Source organism: Alexandromys fortis, unplaced genomic scaffold (assembly GCF_014885135.2).
Source record: "Alexandromys fortis isolate MF-2015 unplaced genomic scaffold, M_Fortis_MF-2015_v1.1 scaffold_3, whole genome shotgun sequence".
NCBI classification, from domain to species: Eukaryota; Metazoa; Chordata; class Mammalia; order Rodentia; family Cricetidae; genus Alexandromys; species Alexandromys fortis.
The window spans coordinates 9,763,105-9,786,724 of record NW_026067909.1 but is presented as its reverse complement, the minus strand read 5'-3'; the positions used below and the strand labels follow the sequence as shown (position 1 = coordinate 9,786,724).

The 23,620-nt window shown below is 54.0% G+C and overlaps 3 protein-coding genes across 6 annotated transcripts in view; 2 read left to right on the top strand and 1 right to left on the bottom strand.

Moving 5' to 3' along the window:
• The window catches only part of Chid1 (chitinase domain containing 1), a 50,446-nt gene extending 39,455 nt beyond the window's left edge, over window positions 1–10,991 (top strand). Inside the window, exon 13 of the mRNA XM_050137664.1 lies at window positions 5,361–10,991. Within this exon, the coding sequence (XP_049993621.1) occupies window positions 5,361–5,363 (3 nt within the window). The 3' untranslated portion in view covers window positions 5,364–10,991. The remainder of the gene's footprint in view (window positions 1–5,360) is intronic.
• Window positions 1,581–21,012, bottom strand: Tspan4 (tetraspanin 4). 4 transcript variants are annotated; one of them, XM_050137666.1, is made up of 8 exons: window positions 20,777–20,925; window positions 12,042–12,121; window positions 5,007–5,198; window positions 3,862–3,936; window positions 3,100–3,201; window positions 2,868–2,999; window positions 2,710–2,793; window positions 1,581–2,104 (listed from the first exon to the last, which is right to left on the bottom strand). In XM_050137666.1, exons 2-8 carry the CDS (start codon window positions 12,102–12,104, stop codon window positions 2,036–2,038), a joined length of 717 nt encoding a protein of 238 aa, XP_049993623.1. In that variant the 5' UTR covers window positions 12,105–12,121; window positions 20,777–20,925; the 3' UTR covers window positions 1,581–2,035. The 4 variants fall into 4 exon arrangements, with proteins under 4 accessions (XP_049993623.1, XP_049993624.1, XP_049993625.1 ...); XM_050137667.1 differs by lacking the exon at window positions 20,777–20,925 and adding an exon at window positions 19,786–20,058; XM_050137668.1 differs by lacking the exon at window positions 12,042–12,121 and having other exon boundaries at window positions 20,777–21,012.
• A 69-nt stretch (window positions 21,013–21,081) lies between these two features.
• Polr2l (RNA polymerase II, I and III subunit L) lies at window positions 21,082–23,342 on the top strand. Its single transcript, XM_050137671.1, has 2 exons — window positions 21,082–21,246; window positions 23,079–23,342. The coding sequence occupies exons 1-2, from the start codon at window positions 21,152–21,154 to the stop codon at window positions 23,185–23,187; spliced, it is 204 nt and encodes a 67-aa protein (XP_049993628.1). The 5' UTR covers window positions 21,082–21,151; the 3' UTR covers window positions 23,188–23,342.
• The last annotated feature ends 278 nt before the right edge of the window (window positions 23,343–23,620 follow it).

The following is a 23,620-nucleotide window of genomic DNA, read 5'->3' as shown; positions in this document are numbered from 1 at the left end:
AGCCAGGGCTGAGAACTTGGGGTGCTGGATCAGGGGATCGTAAGGTAGACAGACTCTGCCAGCTGATACTTACAGAGTCCTTGGGGGCTGCCCTTACTTCCCCCCAGCTCTGAGAAAAAGACATAGCCAGACCAGGACAAGGTCAGTGTGAGGGGACAGAGGCATCTTGGCCTCCCGTTCTATAAGTGGTCGTCAGTGTGCTCATGTGCTATGTTGTGTTACAAGAGTAGTAGGAGTTGGGACTGGCTGGCCAGTGACTGGCTGGCCCTGGGTCTCTCCAGCCTTGACTCTGAGGGTTTAGTGGATGGGAATATCTGAATATAAGGAGTGAGCGACAGCCGGGCATGGTGGCACACACCTTTAATCCCAGTAGTCGGGAAGCAGATGCAGGCGGATCTCTGTGAGTTTGAGGCCACCCTAGTCTACAAAAACAAAGTGAGTGGCATGGAGCTTACCTGGTTGCAGGCAGAGCACTGGAGCCTGCTGTGAGCAGATGGAGTGACCAAGGTGGTAGAGGGACAAGGCAGTAGAGGTCAAAGTGCCACAGGCAAGGGTCCTGATTGGAATGGGGTGACGATAGCAAATGACAGGAGTAGATGGGAACTTAGGTGAGTTCTCTAGGGCTACAGAAAAGTGGGCAGCCCAGTTCGCTTCTCGGTTTCTTTTTCCTCATTGGTGCTGGAGACTGACCCCAGAGCCACTCAGGGGCAACCCCCCTAAGCAGTAAACTTCAGGTTCTGGGTTTGGGTCAGCAAAGTTGGGGTGCTGTTGAAGAACTGACCGACTGGTGGATAGAAATTCAGTCAGTAAGGGCAAAGCACTGTGGGCTGTTAGTGGCTATGGTGGTCTGGTGACCATGAGCCATCTCTGAGAGCTGCTCAGCTTGGGGATGGGAAAGGCATCCTGGGACCTGAGGGAAGCTCAAGAGGGCCAAGGCTTTAAGCAGAGTCAGCACACCATGTATTCTGAATGCAGCTTCCTCTGTTTAGCAACCTATAAGTAAAAGGGCCTTTTGCTAATTTAGCAACTTGTCTGGAGCAGCTGACTCCATAGTAATTCTGAGATTCTTCAGGTCCTATGGCTTCTACTAGAGAGAGGACAGAGGGAAGCAAGGATTCAGCCCAGTGCATGTCATTCTCAGGTGTGGGAGTCACAAGGATGACCCCTAATGAGAACTGTGTCGCAGAGTAGGCCTCTCGACAGCAGGATGTAGGGACTGGGAGTCAGGTGCCTCACCTGAGGGCCTAGGAGGAGGTCACCTAAACACCCAGGGTACTAGCCCTACAGCCAGAGGTCCTCACCTAGGGTTCTTCTTTACCCCCTGGTTAAGAAGACACAACTTTGATGCTTTAACTCTGGCCAGTAGCAAGGGCTCGTGTCACCTAGAGGTGCTGTTTGCAGTCTGTCTGCACAATCCAAGGGCAGAGTTCCTAGGACAGAGATACAGAGTGTCTGACATCCCAGGAGAGACAGGAATGGACAGAGGCCATCTCTTCCCCCAACCTGCAATGGCTCAGCAGTGCTCCCAACTCTGCTGACCCTTGGCTAATGAAAGAACTTCCTCAGTTGGAGGCTGTGGCTGTACAATTTTTGTGTGTCCAGCTAGACACAGGGGCTGCTTATACTTTATTAAGATGCACCTGGTCCTGCGCCACCATCATGGAATGTGAATCAATGGAACCTGGCCCTGCCTGGAGCACCAGGACCATTGTGGGCCTTGAGCAGACTGGGCCTGCCCCCAACCTGGCATCCATGCAAGGCTGGGGACCCTATCCTGTGCGAATACTGGAAGATATATGGACATAAAAAGTCAAAGTTCCCTGGGCTCTTAGCCCTAGGTGCCATGCTTGGCACCAACTTGGGTGACTGCAGCCACCCAAGCAGAGGCCCCCTTGGGTGCAGGGGTAGATCCTGGGTGCTTTGGCCTCAAGCTCTTCCCCCTGCATTCAGCAGAGCACCGAGTCCTGCATGGGAAGCGGGTTTGGACATCTCCCCATGGGTGGGGTCCTTTGGCAGAGAAGCAGAGGTGTGAGACCTATGCGCAGTAGGTGTCCGCCTTTACCACCTGGCAGTACATGGTCATGGCGAAGGTGAGGCCCAGGATCTGTGGAGACAAGAGGTCACAGGCCTTTGCCCATAGGCAGAAGGGCCTGGGCTTCCTGGGGTAGCCTGGTATTACCCCACTCCTGCAACTCATCCCCAGGGTAAGTTGTGGTTTGCACTTTAGGTCACATTCCTCTCCAACCTGGCCTGAGCCAGGCCATCTCCCTTACTGTACCACTTGTTCTAGCTGGAACCAACTGGTATCTGTTTGCCAGATGAATTTTGGCTGCCCTGTAAGTCTGTCCCACTTAGCCTGGAGCATCACACTGCCAACTCTCAGCACTTCTATGGATGGCTGTGAACCCAGGAGAGCAGGGCCTGGAAGCAGTAGGGTCTCAAGTGCCACCCTCATTCTGCATTGAGAAGTCCTGTCACTCCCAACCAGTATAGCTGCCTGGCTGTGTTGACCCACTAGGTGACAGCAGACTGCACAGGAAGGGAGCACTGGGCAGCACTTAGTCCTTGAGAAACTAAAGGTCAGCTCCCCTAGTGAACTTCCTCTGAGGCACTGTTACCTCCCTGCCCAGGTCACAGGCTCCTGAGGGTAAATCCTCTGCCACTGTGCTCCCTGGTCAAGATTCCCAGGCCCTGCCCTTCCCTGCTCACCTGCACCAGCGCCGTGCACAGTCCAAAGATGCCCACAGCTAGCAGGTTCTCCTGGAGCCAGGCCTTCACTGTCTCATAACAGGGCTGCAGGAGAGCCAGGATCAGCTGGGGAAACCCCACCTCTGCAGCCACCCAAAAGAGGAGGGAAAAGCCCTTACCGATTTCCACCAGGTACCAGGTGCGTGTAACCCACAGCTGTCACTGAACTCCAGACAGCAGGAGTCAGGCACACGAGTGGCGTTGTATACCTCAAACCAATCAGTGTAATTGGAGACTCCACAGCAACGGAACTAGGAGCAGGAGGAAAGCAAAGGACTGGTGGGGAGGCAGCCACAACACCCACCCCTGCTAGCCTGTCCCGCCATACCAAGAAGGCTGCCCAAGCCTCACATCAGTCTGGATGATGCTCCAGGCGTTGGTGAGGCCCACATTGCCCTGTGTGCCATACAGATGCAGGCCCTTCTTCAGGTCTTGCTGGGCATAACTGTCGATCTGTTAACAGGCCATCAGTGAATACCCTCCACGACGGACACCATCCGTCAGTAATACCACATGCCCCTCCCACCTGAACCCCTTGCCTGTTTCCTGGGACTACCCACTACCCTACCACCTGATCACACCCAGGTTCTTGTCCTCCCAGAACTGCAAGGACCCTGGTGCAGGCCTTTGTCCTCTCATCTCTGTAGGCTTCCTCTTGTTGGCTAAGGGAGGACTACAGTCTACTTGCTAGTACAATCAGGCGTGTCTGCTCTACCGCTGAGGGGATGGGCATCATTCCTAGGTCCCAGTAAAGGAGCTAGGGCACTGAAGAAGGCAACTCCCAGCCTGTACATGGAGCTTCCTGCAGTCCTTTACAGAAAGTCAGGGACACAAGAGCTTGGAACATAGTGCTAGCTATAACTCAAGATCCCAGATTTTCAGTAAACCCATTAAACAGACAGATAGGTAAGGGAAACAACACATGGCACACGTAAGCTGCAGTTGCAGGTTGGGGTGGCTGGGACAGTGTACACTTAGCAGCCTGCACTCACAAGAGGAGTTAAGAGTGTTGTTGTGCCACCCATACAACCAGAGCCACAGACAGATCCCTGGGTACTGTGTCTACACTGACTTTCCCAGCACCCCGTGTACTGTCCATTCCCAGCAACATACCTTGTCACTGTAGGCAAAGAAGAGCACAGCAATGATGGCTTCCAGCAGGAACACCAGCAGCAGCAGCACAAAGAACTGTAGAGAGGATGTCCTTAGTCACATCCTGCTCCTGGAGAGCCCTATGCATGATCTAAACATCCCCATGTGGGTATATGTCCCTGTTTCCCGGGCTCCTGGCCTGACACCTGTTTGGGTCTCCCTCTACACACTCCCCTTCCCAGGATATGTTAGGCAAGTACTCTACTGCTGGGCTCCATTCCCAGTGGTGGCGCACACCTTTAATCTCAGCACTCAGGAGGCAGAAGCAGGTGGATCTCTGTGAGTTAGAACCCAGCCTGGTCTACAGGAGCTAATTTCAGGACAGCTAAGGCTGTAACACAGAGAAACCCTGTCTCAACCAAAAAATGAAAATAAAAGAGATCCCAAGCATCACCTATTAGCGGCCTGTAAACATTCTGCAGTACCCCCCTTAGGGGCGGGAGAGGGAATAGATTGTCTCTACAAGAGATGGAGGCCCTGAGCAAAACCCTCCCCAGGTAGAGGAAAGGAACCATTCAAAGCCTCTTGACATGGAGCTTCAGTACACTGTCCTGCTGCTCGAGGCCTGTCGGGAACATTAATTGTAAGAGCCTCTAGGAGCCCTTTCCTAATTACCTGTGATTAACTTTATAAACTGTGGAGGAGGAAATAGCTTCCTTGCCATAAATATATTGCCAAGGCCAAATGGTGCTGTGAGATTTCCAGAGGATAGGGCCAGGGGCAAGTTGGGGTCACCACAAGGATGAGTCTCAGAACAGTCCGGTTAAGGCCACATGTAGGCACGCCTAAGTTCTTGGGTCTATGCCTTGTCCCTCCAAGCTGTGATATGCTTTTTTCTATGTGTGGTACTGGGACTCAAACCTAGAACCTCATGCGTATCATGCAAGCATTCTTCTAGACTAGTGTGTGTCCCCCCCCCCCTTTAAACTTTATTTAAGTCAGGGTCTTACTCTGGACTCCAGACTAGCCTGGACCTCATGATTGTCCAGCCTCAGCCCCCGACCCCAGCTATAATGTATTCTCTTGAGCAACCCCTCTGGTGCTGGACAGGCCCCTGAAGTGAAGCTGATGGCACCGAGAGCCACAAAGGGGCCCAACACACTCACAGTGAGCAGTAGGCACTTGTTCTCCTTGAGGGCCCCAATGCAGCCCACGAAGCCGATGGCCATGACGAAGGTACCAGTGACGATGAGCAGATTGGCAGCCGACAAGGATGGGAATGAGGATGATAGGGTGGCAAAGTTTCCCTGTGTGGCAGCCAACCAGATGCCAACGCCCAGGACACCACAGCCACCCAGCTAGGACCGCGGCAATACAGAAAAAGAGAGAGAAAAAGGGTGAGGTGACTGGCAGGGCTCCACCCACAAGCTCAGGCCAACATTGCCAGCCTGGGAACCACTGGAAACATCTTAATTCCTGTGGCACGGCACCACGCCTCAAGTCCCTTCCCTTCCCCGCAGTGACAGTGGCCTGTGACAGAGTACACCTCCTCATACAGCCCCAGTGAGACTGTGCCTTCAGATTCCCTGCACGACGCATCCACCGACCCAGTGCCTGGCCAGAAGGGACTGAATCTCCTTGGGCCCTCTGATTCTGCAACCTTCCTTCCCTACACCCTATAGAGGCCATGGCAGTTGAGCGGCCCACTCAGCCATGTGGCCCCCTTGCCCTGGGCTACTCATAACCCTGGCTCGGCACACTTCCCGCTCATAATCCAACTGCAGTAGCTCTCTGTACCAACCAGAAGGCCTCACCAGAGCACCCGCTACTGCCCAGTCATCCACCCCTCTCCGAGCCTCCCGGAGCTTCATCACTTTTTTCATTTTTATTTTGACACAGGATTTCTCTGTGCAATCCTAGCTTCCTGGAACTCAGAGATCCACTTGCTTCTGCCTCCCAAGTGCCGGGATTAAAGGTGCATTCCACCCACCGGACTCTTGTCACTCATTTTTATAAAAATCCAAATAAGAGAAAGCAGGGAAGAAAGGCATATGGTGGCTGACTCTACAGAGGGCTCATCATGGCATGGTGACAGGGACATCTAGTCTCTCAGCATATGGGGCTGCCATGGTGGTAGGGGAGCTACAGCTCCACCACACCTGAGGCCTTGGACTCTGTGTCATTTGGAGAGAAGATGTATTCCTGGAGGCTAGGAATGGACCGCCAGCTGACGGGCTCTGGGAAAAGGCCTCGCAGCCCAACAAAGAACTGGACAGGGCATGGCACAGGAGCCCATGATGTGGGCTCTGACCCAAGGTTCTCAGTTCCAGGTAGCTCCTGGAGACACTACTATGGAGTCAGCAGGAAGCAAAGGGACCTGGGAAAGCTGGCCATATGGGAAGCTCTGCATCCAGAAGGATCAGGAAACCTGCCTTGGGGGAGGTGGGGTACATATGCCTTGGGTGACATCTCACAGCCACAAGGGAGCTCTGGCAAGCCAGTCTACAGAGATGCCTCCTTTACGGTTGGGACCTCTGCAGGACTGCCAGTGGTTGAGAGGTGGTGTTGTCTACAGTGTTGATCAAGTAAAGCAGCTGGATGGGCCAGGCATCCCCATTCAACATGTGAGAAGTGTCCCTAATGGAGATCTTGCCATGTGATGGTCACCAAATCAATCACCCAACCACAAGGCACAATATCATTCTACAAACACACAAAGCTGCGAGATCTGGAAGGCTTCTCCAGGGCCATAGCAAACAAGGTCTCTCCTGTCTCCATGGGTTTGTCCCATGACCTTCAGAAGGTCCCAAGCATCATGAGGTCTTCCAGGACCCAGTAGTGTGTCTCACAGGTTATGGAAAGACCTCCAGGGCCCCACACTGCTAAGCAGAAGTTAATACCCTACCTGTTGCCTTGGACTGGATCAGAATTACCAAAGCTATAAAGTTGTAAGAGCAGGACACCCCTTGCTCACTCTACATTGTACCTGCCCTAGAAGAGCTGCAAGTCAAAAGTAGTAAGAGGCCTCAAGAGACACCAACCCATAGGGCTGACCTCAAGCATAACACTGCCCCAGAGGAGCCACGACCCTTCATGAGGCTGAGCACTCATGATGGCAGGTCCTTGAGCAGGGGGGAGGGGAGATGCTGGTAAAACACAAGTGTCATTAAGACCCAAGCTGTCTGCACCATCCGCCTCTGCCTTCCAAAGACAGCAGACGGCTCGTGTCAGCAGGAAAGTGAGCTGTTGGAGTGCCCCTGCCCCACGGGACCGAGAAGGGCATAGGAAGGACACCGCTGTGCAAAGCAGCTAGCACCACTGGGGGTGGGGGAGATGCCCCATTCCAGGAGGCCAGGATGGGGCAATCTCCAAGAGTGGAATGGCAAGAACCCCGAACCCCACACCCAGAAGAGACATGCTTCCCTCCACCCAGAGACAGCAGGAAAAAATCTCCATTAACTGCTACATAGCCTGTCACCCTCGCTGAGAAAAAGACAAACAGCAACCCAGATGCCCCTCACTGCCACCCAGAGATGTCACATGCATTGTCACATATGAGCAGCACACGCAGAGCCACCACCATTTCATGGGCCACCCCTTTCACAGCCCGAGCCAATGCCACATGCAAGGGTGCACTAATGAAAACGTGTGTGTGCTAAGAGTACTGTACCTGTAATTTAAAAATGTTTTAGTGCACGCAGATTGTAAAACATTTTGGCAGGAAAATTACAGCTTCAAAGATCAAAAGAAAAAGGACCTGTGAGACTCTCAGAAGATAAGAAAAGCAGGATTAGGGCTGAGCCCTGGGGGCCTGGAGCAAGGTCTCTCCTGAATCAAAACTGGGGATGGAGCTAAAACCCCTACTCTGAATCCACAATGTTCCCCCAGTTTCCTGAGCCCCACTTCTAAGGCAGACCACCTCCTATTGCTGGCTCACTCCTCTGCAGCTGTACCGCCAGACTATAGAGGAGCCCTGGTGGGAGGCAAAGCTCAATCCCCACAGCAATCTAGAGAAGCCAGGGTCCTGAAGGGATAGTAGCTGGGAACAACACCCAGGGGCAGGACCTCCTGCCACCATGGTCCTGCATCCTAACCTGGCTCATCTTCATGCAGCGTGCCTGGCCCCAAGCACAGCGTATCTCAGCCACCTGCTAGGCACTCTATGATGCCTGTGGCAGTCCGAGAGGTGTAATGAGCTGTTACCCAGGTACCACCCAAACCTGTGCACAGCAGTTACCTTAGCCTCCAGCCCCTCGGATGAGCTTCAGGCTGAGTGCCACATGGCACTGGGTGCCCACCAAATGTGCCTGTCCAGATCCAGAGAGGAGAGTGCTAACAAGTCTCTGCCCACCACCCCTCCAGCCATATAACTCAATGTGGCAGATGGCCGGGCAGCTAGCCACATCTTTGGTGGAGGTGGAAGGGCTGGGCCCCCTGTATAAACCAAGGCTATGTCCAAAATCCCCTCTCCTGCAGGCTGGCAGGAACCTTCTCCATCTTGGCTAGGACGTTAGTTATCCCAGTGGAGTGAGTTTGTGCACTTAAAATTGAATGCACGCCTGGGGATGTACCTGAGTTAGCAGAGTGCCAAGTGTGCACCGGGTTAGATACCCAGCACCACATAAACCATGTGTAGTAGCACACGCCAGTATTCCTGGCACTTTAAAGGTAGAAGCAGCAAGGTCAGGAGTTCAGTGTCATCATAAGTAAGGAAAGATTGGACTAAGTGAGACAGACTGTCTCAAAATACTTTAAAAACATAACTTTGTTTCTTCCAACTCAGGACATTGCTGGAGCCACCAACATACCAAAGCACAGACTAGTCTGTGACTTTTTGTATGGGCAGTTCCCTGCCACCCACACATCACAAATACAGGCTGTTACAGGAAGCAGAGAGGTCCCCCAGTCCTGGTCCTCTCACCCACCAGACTAAAAGTGCCAGCGGCCAACACCAGGACAACTGTTCATCAGATACCACCTCAGCTCATCATGGCAATAGATGACCAAGGGCCTAGCAAGGCATGTGCCCTGCAACTTGATGCCAGTGGGGGCAGATCCCTGTGCCTGGCAGGACTTTCCTTGGGGACTGCATAAGACAGGTACTGAGGCTGTAATGGTGACAGCCCAGGCAGAGCAGGGCCAGGGTGGGGCTCCAGTACCCTCCCTTAAGGAAAGGAAAGTGGAGCTTGACTCCTATGCCTCCTCCAGCTCAGGTCATTACAGGCCACCTGGGTGGGAGCTGGGGGACCCTGATCCACACACCTTTGGGTCACTTTGCATGATCAAGATGGAGAATCTGAAATGCCAAGAATACAGGATTTTCACCAGGCGGTGGTGGCGCACGCCTTTAATCCCAGCACTCGGGAGGCAGAGGCAGGTGGGTCTCAGTGAATGCGAGGCCAACCTGGTCTACAGAGCAAGTTCCAGGACAGCTAGGGCTGTTCACAGAGAAACCCTGTCCTAAAAAAGCAAACAAATACAGGATCTTCTCGGGTCACAGAGTGTGTGGGTAGCAGGCATGACTCTAACCTCCATCTTGTCTGCCCAAACAGACACTGACCATACCATGCAGGGGACAGCTGTACCTTGTGCTAAACTAAGGACTGGGGAGGGTCACCTGCCTGGAAGCCCTACAGGAAGGACATCCAACTGGTCAATGCATGTATGGGAGGAGCCAACCACACGGCCAAGGCCTGGCCAGCAGCGTCTCTGGCACCTGGATACAGAAGAGCCATGGATACGCCCTGGCCTTGCTGAGGAGCTCAGCCCCATTCAGACTAGCCCTTACACCACAGTAGCTGCCCAGGAAGGTGGATGGGTCCCTGAGCCCAGGGCAGGGGAGGGGAGGGCAGACAGGAAGAACCAGGCTTCACTGACTCCCTTTGATCCCCGGGGACCTCAACTTCCATTATAGGAAGAGCTTCGCTGGCAGAGGCCCAGCTGACAGTGCAGCCTTGGAGGCTTGAGACGGGGGTCCCAGGGGCTGCTCAGCCCCACTCCCTTACCGCCAGTGGCCAGCACCCAACACCACCTACCCACTCAACTGTGTTCAAGGGCCGTGTACTTAGCCCACTTCCCCGAGGCACCCCCAACCCCCAACCAGCTAGTCCTTGCCCTGTGTGCATCTCAAAAGCAGGTTAGCCAAGTGCTCAGTAGAGTTGAGCATCACTGGCCAGCGAGAGCCTATCTGCTGAAGGAGGGAATGGGCGTCTCAGGTCCCCACACAGGTCTAGGGGTCAGTGCAACCCTAGTTGCCTGTTTAACCCTGTTGGAGAAACTGAGGCAGGACACATAGCAGAGGCTGGGGTCCTGTCTGCTGGGTCATACATTTTAGGTGGCAAGTGGGAGTCAAAGCCTCTCTTGCAAGAGTCATCAGGGGCTCCCACCCACAGCCTGTTACCAGCAGGAAGGGGATTGAGTTCACAGATACCAGGGACAATGTGGACTGACATCATACTGACCAGGCCAGATGGACGGACTCTCACACTTGCTAGCCCAGATGGACTCTGCCAAGCCCAGCACAGGTACGTCTAGGCAAAGCCATGCTGTTCACAGCACCTTCTAACCCCTCACTGGGAAGCAAGCTGGAGGGAAAAGCCATGATGGTGCTGAGGCACGCATGCCTGTCTGCAAGGCTGAAGGTACATGTGGGTAAGAGGAGGGAACTGGGTTTCTCAGCACAGGAATTGTGCCGGGAAGGGTTCTGATCGTTTATTTCTCTGGGAGAGGATGTTATCCACTGGTCAGTGGAATGTGCCTGCTCAGTAGCAGCCTCGGCCTCCCCAAACCAACACTACCCCACTGCTACCCAGCCCCACACTCTTGTTTCCTAACCCTCCTTCTGCACCTCCGCTGCCTACTGCCATCATAGTGACCTACAGCTGTCAGGTCTGGTCACAGTGCTACACCCATCCACTTGTCACTTTGTCATCTGCAGTTCTTGAGCCTTGTCTACCTGTCATACTGTTGCCTACAGTCACCCCCTCCCCATTGTCATAGTGTCAGAGATACCCTGGTGCCCACTGAAGTCCCTCAAACAGAAGCATTGCCCTTACACAGGCTGCTTACAGCTTCAGCCCATACCTACTGCTTATACCCACCTGCTACGTGCGTACTTCCAGACCTGGCCCGTCCCTTAGGAGCCTCTGGCAGAGACCTCTTGATGGGGCTGGGGGAAGATGGGATAGGTGGGGCAGCAACCTCCCTGGACTATTGCCCATAGGCAGCCCAGAGTCCCAGCAAATCCCAGCTCCATAAGAAAAGGGAGGTCAGGAAGGTGGACCTAGGTTTCTGCACGTTTGACTTGAACTGGACTGCATGCAAATGAGCAGCAAGTGGAGATCCCAGTGATGCCCCTTATCCTCCCACTCCCACACTCCCTTGCTCCCAACCACACCCCTCAACCTCAGTCACACCCACTCTCAGAAAGTTGGCTCAGGAACCAAGGTAGAGTATGGAATGACCTTGGGTACCATTCTCCAAGCTTCCTAGCTAGTAAGTGAAGCGCCAGGCTATGCCCAGGTATTAAAGGGTCACCTCTAATCAAATCCAGCATCCTCCGCTCAGGCTCCAGGCTCAGCCAAGCCCCAACACCAGGTGGTAATCAGATGTGACACTTACTGTGGAGTAGGGAGTGAGGGTGTGCAAACTGTCCTCTATCCAGACTGGAGGGGGCCATCTCCTGCTCTACCATAATGCAAGCCCCAACTGAACGTTACCCAGTGTCTGAGCAACCTCAGCATACCCCAGCAAAAGTTGGAGTCTCTGCTGATATGGCAGGGAGCCAGATGCCACCCATGTCCGTGAAGAGTACGTGGCCAGTGTCTGTGATACGTTCCTAGACCCTAATCGGTCGGGCAGTACACATACCCTTGAAATTCTGGATCCAGGGGTACCAGTTGGGGACCAGGACCTGGTGGGTCAATCTCCCAGAGGGGCAGTGTGTGAAAGGGGCGAGGGAAGGACGTAGGCTAAAGAGGAAAGACAGGGAGGAGGCTGAGGAAGGCACCCATGGCTCAGTGGCACAGAAACGGTGATCTGTTCTACGCCTGGAGTCCAGGAGAGGCAAGGCTGGGTACCAACCGGTCCTGTGAGCACGTGCGCACACACCCTGTCTCCACAGCAGAGAAGAGAGGAGAGGGCTTCTGGCAGCCACTTACTGTAAAGCAGCAAACCCCGGTCCTTCAGACCCCCTCACTCACCCAGAAGAGTAGGTTGAAGGCGAACATGAGGTACTTGACGCCCTGGAGGCAGCCGCGCGCCATGCTGCAGCGCTTCAGCTCTAGAAGGAAGATGAAGGAGAGGTCTAGGTAGAAGACCACATACTTGTTGCCCTTGGGAGTCGTATAGCGCGCCTGGGCCGCCTTGGGGCCGGGGTTCGTGTGCAGGCCAAAGAAGCCGCCGCCCGCATCCCCGGCGTCCCCGGTGCCCGCGCGCCCGTACAAGCTGCTGCAGCGCCTAAAGGGGCCGCTGCGCGCGAAGCCCGGCTCCTTGCTCTCCGGAGAAGGGCTGCGCCGGTATGTGGACTCATCAGTGCTGGAACGGCGCATCGCGCTGGGGAGCCTGGGCCCCCGCCGCCAGGCTCACTGGCTGCGGCCGTTGTCAGCGATCCGCGCCCGCTGTCCCCGGACACCCCATCCGCACCACACCGGCGGGCTCCCACCCCTCCCGGGTCCGCGGTAGCGGTAGCAGCGGGCGCGCAGCTTGGCTCCCACCCCTCGGCCAGACACCTGCGGGCCGGCCCGCTGCGCCCCTAGCGCACCCGGCCAATCCAGCGCGGCCCCGCCCCTCGAGGACCCCGCCCCACCGGCCAATCGCAGCGACCCCGAGCTCCCCCCTCCTTGTCACCCTCCCGGGGTCTCCGAGGAAGATGCAGCTGAAGGACAGGGGGAGCGTTTGAGGAGGCTGGGCCGGGAATGAGATCGCAGCAGTTCTCGGCCCCGAACCTACACCCCAGACCACCCCCAATAGGCCCGCCGCCCATTCTGCAGCAGTTCTCCAACCATAAGAAGGATTTGCAAAGCCCCGAGCAAATCAAGGGGTGACCCAATTGCTGTTGGTGGCAATTGGACGGCTCTAGCTTTCAAGAGCCTTAGGGAGCCCGTGGTGCCTGGGAGGGTGCGGTGTCCATGAGATTTCCTAACTTAAAAAGAGAATTCAAGAACCAAAGTAGCAGAGGAGAGACGCCAAGGAACCCCAGAGGGCCCCCTGCTGGCCCAGAGTGCTCACTGAATCAGCTCAGCCTCTGGTCCAGCCCATTCTCCTAGGGGGGTAGTAGGAGCAAAGCCAGATTCCATTGGAACCATGTGCCATTCTGAGAGTCCCACTGGTGCCGTTCTATAACTGCATAACCAGGGACCTGGCGTCTCAGTCTGGCCAGCTCAGGGAGAATCAGCCCATGACTAATTAACACCATCCCAGGCAGACAAGCACATGGTAACTGGCACCAATGTCCCTTGCAGGTGTGCCCAGATACACACTAGCCCATCAAAGAAAGATGGAGAGATGATGGCCCCTTGCTGGGTCCCATCCTCCAATCTCTGAGCTCCAACCCAACCAAAAGATGCAGATTACAAGAGCCCCAAAGTGTGGGCCAGGTACTAAACATGGGGGCAAGGTTCCCCATCTCATCTGCAGCGCAGAGGACAGGAGGGAAAGCAGAACAAGGAAACCTTTTTGCTGAAGGTCTCTGAGTGAGGGAACAGAAGAGGGAACGGGAAGAAGTAGGAAAAGAGAAAAACAAAGGATGTCCATGGGCAGCTCTTAAAGGGGCTGCGTCTTAGTGGAAACCTCAGGTGCCTAAGTGAGGTCTGCAGCTCCCAGCCCAGAACTTAGGCTCTCTGCACCAGCCTACTGCTGCCCCTGAGAGGTCACAATGGGGAACTGCAACCCCAGCCCGCAAGGCTGCATGCTCAGGATCCCAGTTCTTGGGATGTGTGAGTCCAGGGGAGCCCCAGAATGCCGGATGTGTGCCTGGAAGTGCCTGCTCAACCTGGGGTTAACCTCAGCCCTCTACCTTTCAATTCCTCTTAAGTTATCTTTGATGTCTGAACTCCAGGAAAGGGACAGAGCTGGGTGGGACCTCACCCACAGACCACCAAAGACCACACACAGCCTGCAGGCTCTGCCTAGAGAGCAGGAGGCAGCTGGTGTCTCCTAAAAACCCCGTGGCCCCTGGCCCTCTTCCCTTGGCTTGATTCAGTCAGATACACACCAGTCGGGGTTGGGGGGGTGCCTATATAATACATGCAGGAGGCCATACACACACACACACACACACACACACACAAATATCTAGACACCAGTGGAGAGTGGTGGAGCCACAGGGGCCAGGAAAGATCCAAAACTGACCAGAAAAAGCTATACCCCCACCTCTGACCAAACCATCATCCATCCTGACATCACCCAAATGGGATCAGCGACCAGACCACTCCTCTGAAGGAGAGCCTGAAGCCCTGGGTCAGAAACACAGCTGAGCTCCCAGCAGTCTATAAATTTATAAGCTGACTGTCTACTTGGCCATCTTTATCCCCTGGATCTGGGGCTGGCGTTGCAATTCCCCATGGCACACCATGGGAGCATCAGCTAGGGCCGCGAGGAGAGCAGGAGGCAGAATTGCAGCCTGAGGGATATATGCAAGAGAATCCAAGTGCGGCCGTCCTCGACCCCAGTTCTCTTCCCCAGGGGTAGCTGTGCTGATTAGTTTTTTGTCAACTTGACACCAGCTAAAGTTACCTGAGAAGAGGGAACCTCCACGGAGAAAATGCCTCCATCAGACTGGCCTTTAAACTGGGTATGGTGGCTCATTCCTTTAATCCCAACACTCAGGAAGCAGAGGCAGGGGGATCTTGGTAAATTCAAGGCGAATCTGGTCTACACAGCAAGCTCCAGGACAGCTAGGGATATCTAGAGAGAACTTACTTATTTCAAAACTAAAAAAGCTGGGCGGTGGTGGCACGCGCTTTTAATCCCAACACTTGGGAGGCAGAGGCTGGAGAATCTCTGTGAGTTTGAGGCCAGCCTGGTCTACAAGATCTAGTTCCAGAAAGATTCAACGCAATGCCCATCAAAATCCCAGCAAAATTCCTCAAAGACCTCTAAAGAACGGTACTCAACTTCATATGGAAAAGCAAAAAATAAAAATAAAAACAGAATAGCCAAAACAATCCTGTACAATAAAAGAACTTCTGGAGGCATGACAATCCCTGACTTCAAACTCTACTACAGAGCTACAGTACTGAAAACAGCCTGGTATTGGCATAAGAACAGACAGGACCAATGGAACTGAATAGAAGACCCAGATATCAATCCACACATCTTCGAATACCTGATCTTTGATAAAGAAGCAAAAACTGTCAAATGGAAAAAAGAAAACACATTTAACAAGTGGTGCTGGCATAACTGGATATCAACATGTAGAAGAATGAAAATAGACCCATATCTATCACCATGCACAAAACTCAAGTCCAAATGGATCAAAGACCTCAACATAAACCCAGCCACACTGAACCTTATAGAAGAGAAAGTGGGAAGTACACTTGAACACATTGGCACAGGGAACCACTTCCTAAATTTAACCCCAGCAGCACAGACACAGAGAAACAATTAATAAATGGGACCTCCCGAAACTGAAAAGCTTCTGTAAAGCAAAGGACACGGTCAACAAGACAAAATGACAGCCTACAGAATGGGAAAAGATCTTCACTAACCCCACATCAGACAGAAATCTGATCTCCAAAATATACAAAGAATTCAAGAAATTGGACACCAAAAGATCACATAATCCAATATAGAAATGGAGTACAGACCTAAACAGAGAACTCTCAACAGAGGAATCTAAAATGGCTACACTTAAGGAAATGTTCAACATCCTTAGTCATCAGAGAAATGCAAATCAAAACAACTCTGAGATTCCATCTTCCACCTGAAAGAATGGCCAAAATTAAAAACACTAATGACAACTTATGCTGGAGAGGTAGTGGGGTAAAGAAAACACTTCTGCATTGCCGGTGGGACTGTAAGCTGGTACAACTTTGGATGTCAGTGTGGCGATTTCTCAGAAAATTAGGAAACAACCTTCCTCAAGACCCAGTAATACCACTTTTGGGTATATATCCAAAGGATGCTCAATTGTGCCACAAGGACACGCGCTCAACTATGTTCATAGCAGCTTTGTTTGTCATAGCCAGAACGTGGAAACAACCTAAATGCCCCTTGACCAAAGAATGGATAAGGAAAATATGGTACAGCTGGGCGGTGGTGGCACACGCCTTTAATCCCAGCACTCAGGAGGCAGAGGCAGGCGGATCTCTGTGAATTCGAGACCAGCCTGGTCTACAAGAGCTAGATCCAGGACAGGCTCCTAAGCTATAAAGAAACCCTGTCTGGGGGGGGGGGGGAGATACATTTACACAATGGAGTACCACACAGCAGAAAAAAATAACGACATTTTGAATTTTGCATGAAAATGGATGGAGCTAGAAAACATTATTTTGAGTGAGGTAACCCAGACATAGAAAGACAATTATCACATGTACTTACCCATAGGTGGTTTTTAAACATAAAGCAAAGAAAGCCACCCTACAAACCACAATCCCAGAGAACTTAGACAACAATGAGGACACTAAGAGAGACTTACAGAGATCTAATCTACATGGGAAGTAAAAAGTAGAAAAAGACAAGATCTCCTGAGTAAATTGGGAGCATGGGGACCTTGGGGGAGGATTGAAGCGGGGAGGGGAGAGGCAGGGAGGGGAGCAGAGAAAAATGTAGAGCTCAATAAATATCAATTAAAAAAAAAAGAGCTAGTTCCAGGACAGCCAGTGCTGTTAGTTACACAGAGAAACCCTGTCTCAAACAAAACAAAACACTAGCTCTTGAGAACCTAGGTTCGATTCCAAACACCCTCATAGCAGCTTACAATCCTCTATAACTCCAATTCCAGGGGATCTGATGCCCTCTTCTGGCCCCTGTGGGCACCGGGCACTCACGTGGTATACAGGTATACATGCAGGCACACACCTATATACATAAAATCTTCTGCAGGGCATTTTCTTGATTAACAATGAAGGTGAAAGGAGCCAGTCGCCTTGTGGGTGGTGTTACCCTAAGCCCATGGTTCTGGGGTGTATAAGAAAGCAAACTGTGAGTTTGAGGCCAGCCTGGTCTACAGAGCAAGTTCTGGGGCTGTTACACAGAGAAACTGTTTCGAAAAACAAAACAACAAAAAACAAAGAAAACAGCAAGCTAAGTGAGCCATGAAGAGCAAGTCAGTAAGCGTCATTCCTCCTTGGTCTCTCTCTCCCAGCACTCGGGAGGCAGAGGCAGGCGGACCTCTGTGAGTTTGAGGCCAGCATAGTCTACAGAATGAGTTCCAGGACAACCAGGGCTACATAGAGAAACCCTGTCTCGAGAAACAAAAAGAGAAGAAAGAGGAAGAGAGAGAAGAAAGTAACTAGCACAGCCGAAACTGGAAGGGGAAAAGAAGGGCTCCCCAAGAGGTGCCAAAGGTTCTTGGGACAAAGGAGAGCCATTTTGGTTTCTGCACTGAGCCCAGCGTTTGCACACTGTCCTCTGAACCATGTGCCACTCTCCTGTTTAGAAGGCCCTGTCTATAAAACCCACATGAGCAGGGTTCATGAAGTCTAGCAGACTTCAGGACAGTCACATGAGGTCCATTTCTGCTGCCAAGTACAAAATTCCCAGGGCGTGGTGTGCAAGCTGATCAATAACAGCAGAAGGGCCAAAGCAAGGCCACCCCATCTGAATCAGGAGGGCGTGCCTTCCTCAACACCCTGGCCCAATGCCCAACCACAGTGATCTGGACATAGGGGCCACCTGCCAGCAAGGCTCCCAGCTAAGGCCATCCTCAGTCACAGTGGGTGCAGATGGGAAGCCTGGGGGATAGGCCAAGGAAACCACGGACACCCACATAACCAGACCAGGTTCCCACTCAGAAAGAGACCTGCCCAAATTCTGGACAAAGTTTGACCATGGCTGCCTGGGGCCAGTAGTTGCCAACAATCAAAGCAAACCACCTTTGACCTCTCAGGAGGGTAGAGGCATGAAGTGGTTCAGCAGCTTGTTTAGGACCCCGAGTAACCAACCACTCCAAGCCCAGCTAGCTCAGGAGGGAGAGCAGAGCGTTGTGCCCACCCCCTCCACCCCCCACTCCCTTCCCTGCCCTAGGCTGAGAGGCTCTACAGCTTCTTTGAGGAGGCAGGGAGAGTTGTGCCAATCCAAACAGGCTGTGGTGTCTGCCTTCCTGCTGTGGCTTCAGCCCCTGCAGGGCCTCCGTGCCTGCCCTAGACCCCCACCCTGGGCAGGAGCACCATGAATTCCTGGTCCAACAGGCTGACAACTCCCACCAAGAAGCAAGGACTGAGGGCCACACACAGTCTAACAAGAGCTCCTGGACATCCCGAGCCTCCCACCTCTTCAGGGGCAGAGCCAGGGCTGGGGGTGCAGATCTCTCTGGTGCAGCCAGCAAAAGGGTCCAGTCTTCCTCCCTGGGCTCTCTGGCCACCACAAACAGCACCGTTCCTGAACTTTCTGCCCTACCCCCTCAGGTATTTCTCTGTTAGAGCTCCTGTGGCAGTGGAAATAGAAGGGACCTAATTGAGAACCAGAGGATGCTTATGATGCGACAAAGCATACCTGCCCCCAAATGCTAGGGACCACCAAGCATTGAGACAGCTCAGGTGTGGGTCCCAAGTACCCCAGCCTCAACAGCCCAAAAGAATCTTAGGTTGGTCACTTCAGTTTCAAGCCACAGGCTCCGAGAGCTATTTAGACAGCAAGTAGAGGAGACATTTAGTGTGTGTGCCGCAGCTACGGCCTGGGAGTGAGGTAGAAGAGGGTGTGTGCTCACACACCATACCATACCCTAAGGGTGACGGACAAGAGCAAGCCAGAAGATACTAGTTCCTGGGGAGAAGTCCCTTCTGCCCACTTCCCCCAGTTCATGGTCAGCCTTAAGTGGAGGAACTGAGACCCTCCCCGTGCGTGCTTCTGGTCCCACCAGAACTTCACAAATGGAGAAACTGAGGTTGTGATCTAGGTCCAGGCAGTAAAGGCAGCTGGAAGCCAGCCCCGTGCTTCAGACCACACAGTACGGCACCCTCTTTTGGCTGAGCACCCTCTTTTGGCTGGCCTTTTGCAGAGCAACACCCAGGGTGGGAGGGGCTGGGCAGCCAAAACTTCAATCATGGGTTTCCTCCTTGTCCCCTGCCCTGAAGTGACCCCTCCTCTGGCAGGAACTGTGGCAGATGGGTTAGAAACTGCGGGTGAGCAAGCACATCTCGCTCGATGTGCCTGCCCTCTCCCCCTACAGACGCAGGCACCCATTCTCATGCAGCTACTGCCAGTCCAAAGACCAGTCAGGTGGTTTGTATTGGTGAACGCTAGCCCAGCTGGCAGGTACAAGTGACCCCCATCTGTCTCCCAGCACAGTATCAGATGGGAACTCCACAACGCTCAGGAAAAGGTAGCGGTAGAAGCTGAGCCTGGGATCCTGGCCAGGGCTCTGGAGAGAGCGACCCACAGCACCCTCCACCCCTTACTGCCCTCCCCCCCCCCCGGGGTAATAAGCAAAAGGCTGGGCAGATAAAGCAACAGCCTGGAGTTCTCTAGCCTGGGTCATTTCTGGGAATCCAGGGAGCTGGAGCGGGAACTAGGGAAGGAGAGGATGCCACCACCCACAACAGGCACTGGAAGCTAGTGGGCTTTACACACACACACACACACACACACACACACACACACACACGAGGAATTCTAGGAATGTCAGCTTGGCACAGGCTTCCCTCTCCAACTCTCCCTAAGTAAACAAGTCTTCCAGGGGCAGAACCGAACTGGGCCCCTCCTTCAAGAAGTCTTTGGCCTCCACCCCATCCTTAGGGCCCACCCTACAGACCATCTCCTAACCCACTCCCCTGCCACCCTCACCTCTGGCCGCGGGCAGTCTTCAGTTCTGATCCTGAGCCTGATCCCCGTGACTCACAGGCCCCCACTGCCCCTCTGGCCAGGGCAGGATGTTGGGGGAGGGGACTGGACCGGACCGGGAAGTCGCCTAGCTCGTGGCTCTGCACGTGGCTTCATGGGGGATGTCAAACGTTGCTAGAGGGACTGTCCAGGGTGGCAGTGGAGGCATAGCCACCAAGTTGGGCAGTGGCTCTGACCAGCCACACTCAAGACCCAGGAGACCCTTCTTGTCCTCCCCTGCAATGAAGGAGAGCACAGCTTTTGTTCCCTCAGGGGAACTAGAGGTGTCACTCTAACGAGACCCCAAACTTCCCAAGCTCCACGGACCTTTCCAGCTTCTCACTGCGTGCTGCCTCGTCCTTCCAAGGGCAGCCCCCGGCACAACAAGAATGCGCTGCGGTCAGGGTGATACAGTCCCCAAGACACCAGCACTCGTCCATTCCCTTAAGTCCTTACTTAGGTCAACTCCAGGTGAGGCAGACCTGTGGCCCCTAGCGGTCCCCCAGGCAACCTCCGCGTCCGAGCCAAGTTTCCCCGGGAGAAAGAAGTTAGAAAGCCTGCTCATAGGGTGCCTCCTACACGACGCTTTCCCGGACCACCACCCTGATCCTCTCCGCGGGAAAAGCCTTTTCTATTCCCTTCTCAGGGAAGAAGTGGACTGCTCAGCGCTGGAGGACACCGTAGGGACCCGGGGCGCCGTACGGCTGACGGTTCTGTAGCGGCGGAAGGGAGGGGACGCCCCAAGCTCCACGGCTCGGACTCTGGCTGAGCACCTCGGGTAAGGGCTCCAGACCGAGACCCCTCAGAGTCCGGGCCAGGAGGCGGGAAGACCGCCTTGGCCGTGCACTCTCGGCAGTCCGCGTCCTAGCTGCGCCACCACCACTTGTTGCCATTTCTTAACTCGAGTCTGGGTGCGATCAGGCCGACGGGACCCCAGCCCGCGGACCCGCCGTACCTGCGCGCGCCGCCGCTCCGCGAAGCTGCTGTCAGTCAAGCAGACACGAGAAACGCGAACCGCCGGGGCCGCAGTCCTTTCGGCCTCGCTCGGACACCGTAGTGCCGGGATGTACCACCACGGCGGGAGGGGGCTCCCGGGATGCTGCCGCGGGCACACAGGCTCTAGGAGCCCGGGGTGGGCGCGAGTAGAGAACGCTGCCGCCGCAGGGACGTCGCGGGAGCGGGGGCGGGGCCGCGGCAGGGTTCGGGAAGATGCGGGGCGGGGCTCAGGATCGCGCGGGGCGGAGCTCGGGCGAACTGGGCCCCGTGCTGTGGACGCGCCTGGGCGGGCCTTGAAATACCGCTGCCGGCAGCCTGCGCGCCAGACGCCGCCATGATCATTCCGGTGCGCTGTTTCACCTGCGGGAAGATCGTCGGCAACAAATGGGAAGCCTACCTGGGTCTGCTGCAGGCCGAGTACACCGAGGGGTGAGGCGGCGGGCCTGCGGGGGAGGTCGGGGTAAGAGTTCTGCGGCGGACCCGGAGATAAGACTAAGATATCCTGGGCCAGGGATAGATGAAACTTTGGGGTAGAGAATTGACTGGAATCCAGTCTGCAGAAGCAAGCCAGGGATTGAGAGATCGGGTGAGGAGGAGGGTCTGCGGCAGCGAGAGTAGGGAACTCTGCGTTGGGAATTTTAAACCCTGGTTATCCTCCAGCCCAGTCCTGTGATGTATTCCCAGAAGAATGAGTCTCCCTTTAGTTTTCTCGAGGCAGGGTCTCACTGTGTAGCCCTGACTGGCCTGGAACACTTTTTGTTTTGGTTTTGGTTTTTTTTTTGGTTGTTTGGTTGGTTTTTTTTTTTGGTTTTTTTTTTTTGGTTTTTCAAGACAGGGTTTCTCTGTAGCTTTGCTGCCTGTCCCGGAACTAGCTCTTGTAGACCAGGCTGGCCTCGAACTCCCAGAGATCCGCCTGCCTCTGCCTCCCGAGTGCTGGGATTAAAGGCGTGAGCTACCACGCCCAGCCTCTCTGAAGTTGGGAAGGTGGATTCAAACTGCTGTCCTGGAAACTTCTGAGCATCCTTCCCATGGGTGACAGGCACCTCTTTATCCACAACAGAGCACTCCGGCCTCTTCCCTGTCCACCTACTCCCCGACCTGTCTGCTTTCAGGCCTGCTTCTACTAGTTAGAACCCCGTGGACCCTTTAAAATGCAGGACAAAGACGGTGGTGGCACACGCCTTTAATCCCAGCACCCGGGAGGCAGAGGCAGGCAGATCTCGGAGTTCGAGGTCAGCCTGGTCTACAGAGTGAATTCTGGGACAGCCAGGGCTGTTAACACAGAGAAACCTTGTCTCGATAAACCAAAATAATAATAATAATTTTTTTTTAATGCAAGACAAACTCTGGTATTCCAGCCTTGTGGGCATCTGCTCATGCTGTCCCTTCCCCCTGCAGTCACTACCATGACTGTTCCCCGTAGTAGTCAAACCTCTGGCCACCACGGCAACACCAAGGGGTTCCCTCTCACAAGCCATAAGTCAGTGGGGCTGAATGGGCAGCTATAATGAGGATTGTGGGTGAGTAGCTGAGACCCTCTTTACCTGGGCAGGAACTTCTCAAGCTGACTGGGTGCCAGAGAAATTGAACCTAGCTGGTTTGCGAACTCTCCTGGATGTGGGGTACAGGCCAAGGAGGGAGACAACAGCCAATCACATTGTTCGCTCAGCGTCCACCCATGGGGCCTGGAATTCAGCTCCATGACAAGGGGGTATTAGCCTCCTAAGATTCCCCCAAATAATTTTAGAAGCCCATAAAGCTACCCCAGCCCTGGATAAAAGAGCCAGAAGCAGAAGTAGGGGGCTAGAGAGATGGCTCCACTGTTAAGAGCACTAGCTGTTCTTGAGGACCCAAATTCAATTCCTAGAATCCTCGTGGTGGCTCACAAATGTCTATAACTCCTTTGGGCTTCGACAGGCACCAGGCATACATGGCAAAACACCCATGACACATAAAATGAAACTTAAGCAAGTATGGGCAGAAGGCCTGTGGGCATATATATGGGATAGGTGTAACCTGGGGAATCAAGTGTACTTTTATGTAAGCAAAGGGACTCACCAGCCTCCCCTAAGCATCCAGGTGCTTATTTCAGAAATGCCTAGGCCCTCTCCCTATGGTCTGCTGTCAGGGTTCGGTCCCCATTTATGTAGATGTGTCTGGTAACCCCTGTCCACAGTAGTGCACAGAGGCAAGTTGGAGGTGGCCGCAGACCTATACTGGCTGTAGGAACCACATCCAGCCTCATTCCTCTCTCCTTACAGGGATGCCCTGGACGCTCTGGGCCTGAAGCGCTACTGCTGCCGCCGCATGCTGCTAGCACACGTGGACCTGATTGAAAAACTGCTAAACTACGCTCCGCTAGAGAAGTGACTGCCTGAGCTCACCCTCCTCCTCTCCTGGCTGTGGGCAGCTGTGATGCTGAATTCAAACTGAGGTGCCTGGCCGTGGCCCGGTCCCCTCACCCTTGAAGGAAGGGGTCAATAAAGATCTTTGCAGACCCACCAGCAGGTCTGTCTAACTTGTAAGACTGTCAACATCATGTCTGTGCTATCTTTGAGGTTACCTGGACTGGTCTCCTTCCCCTCTCCTGACTTGGGAGTCCAGTCTTGTGGGGAATCCTTTGCTTGTTTCTCTGGTCCCAGACCACTACCTGGATGTCAAAACAAAGACTAGGCCTTGACCTTTTGATCCTCTAGGTAGCCTCTAGAGCCTCTCCTTTTCCTTCCAGTGTTCAGGTGGGCAGGGAGATATGGCCACACCATCCACAAGGCAGGGCCCATGCCTGGGATGATATGCCTTTGGA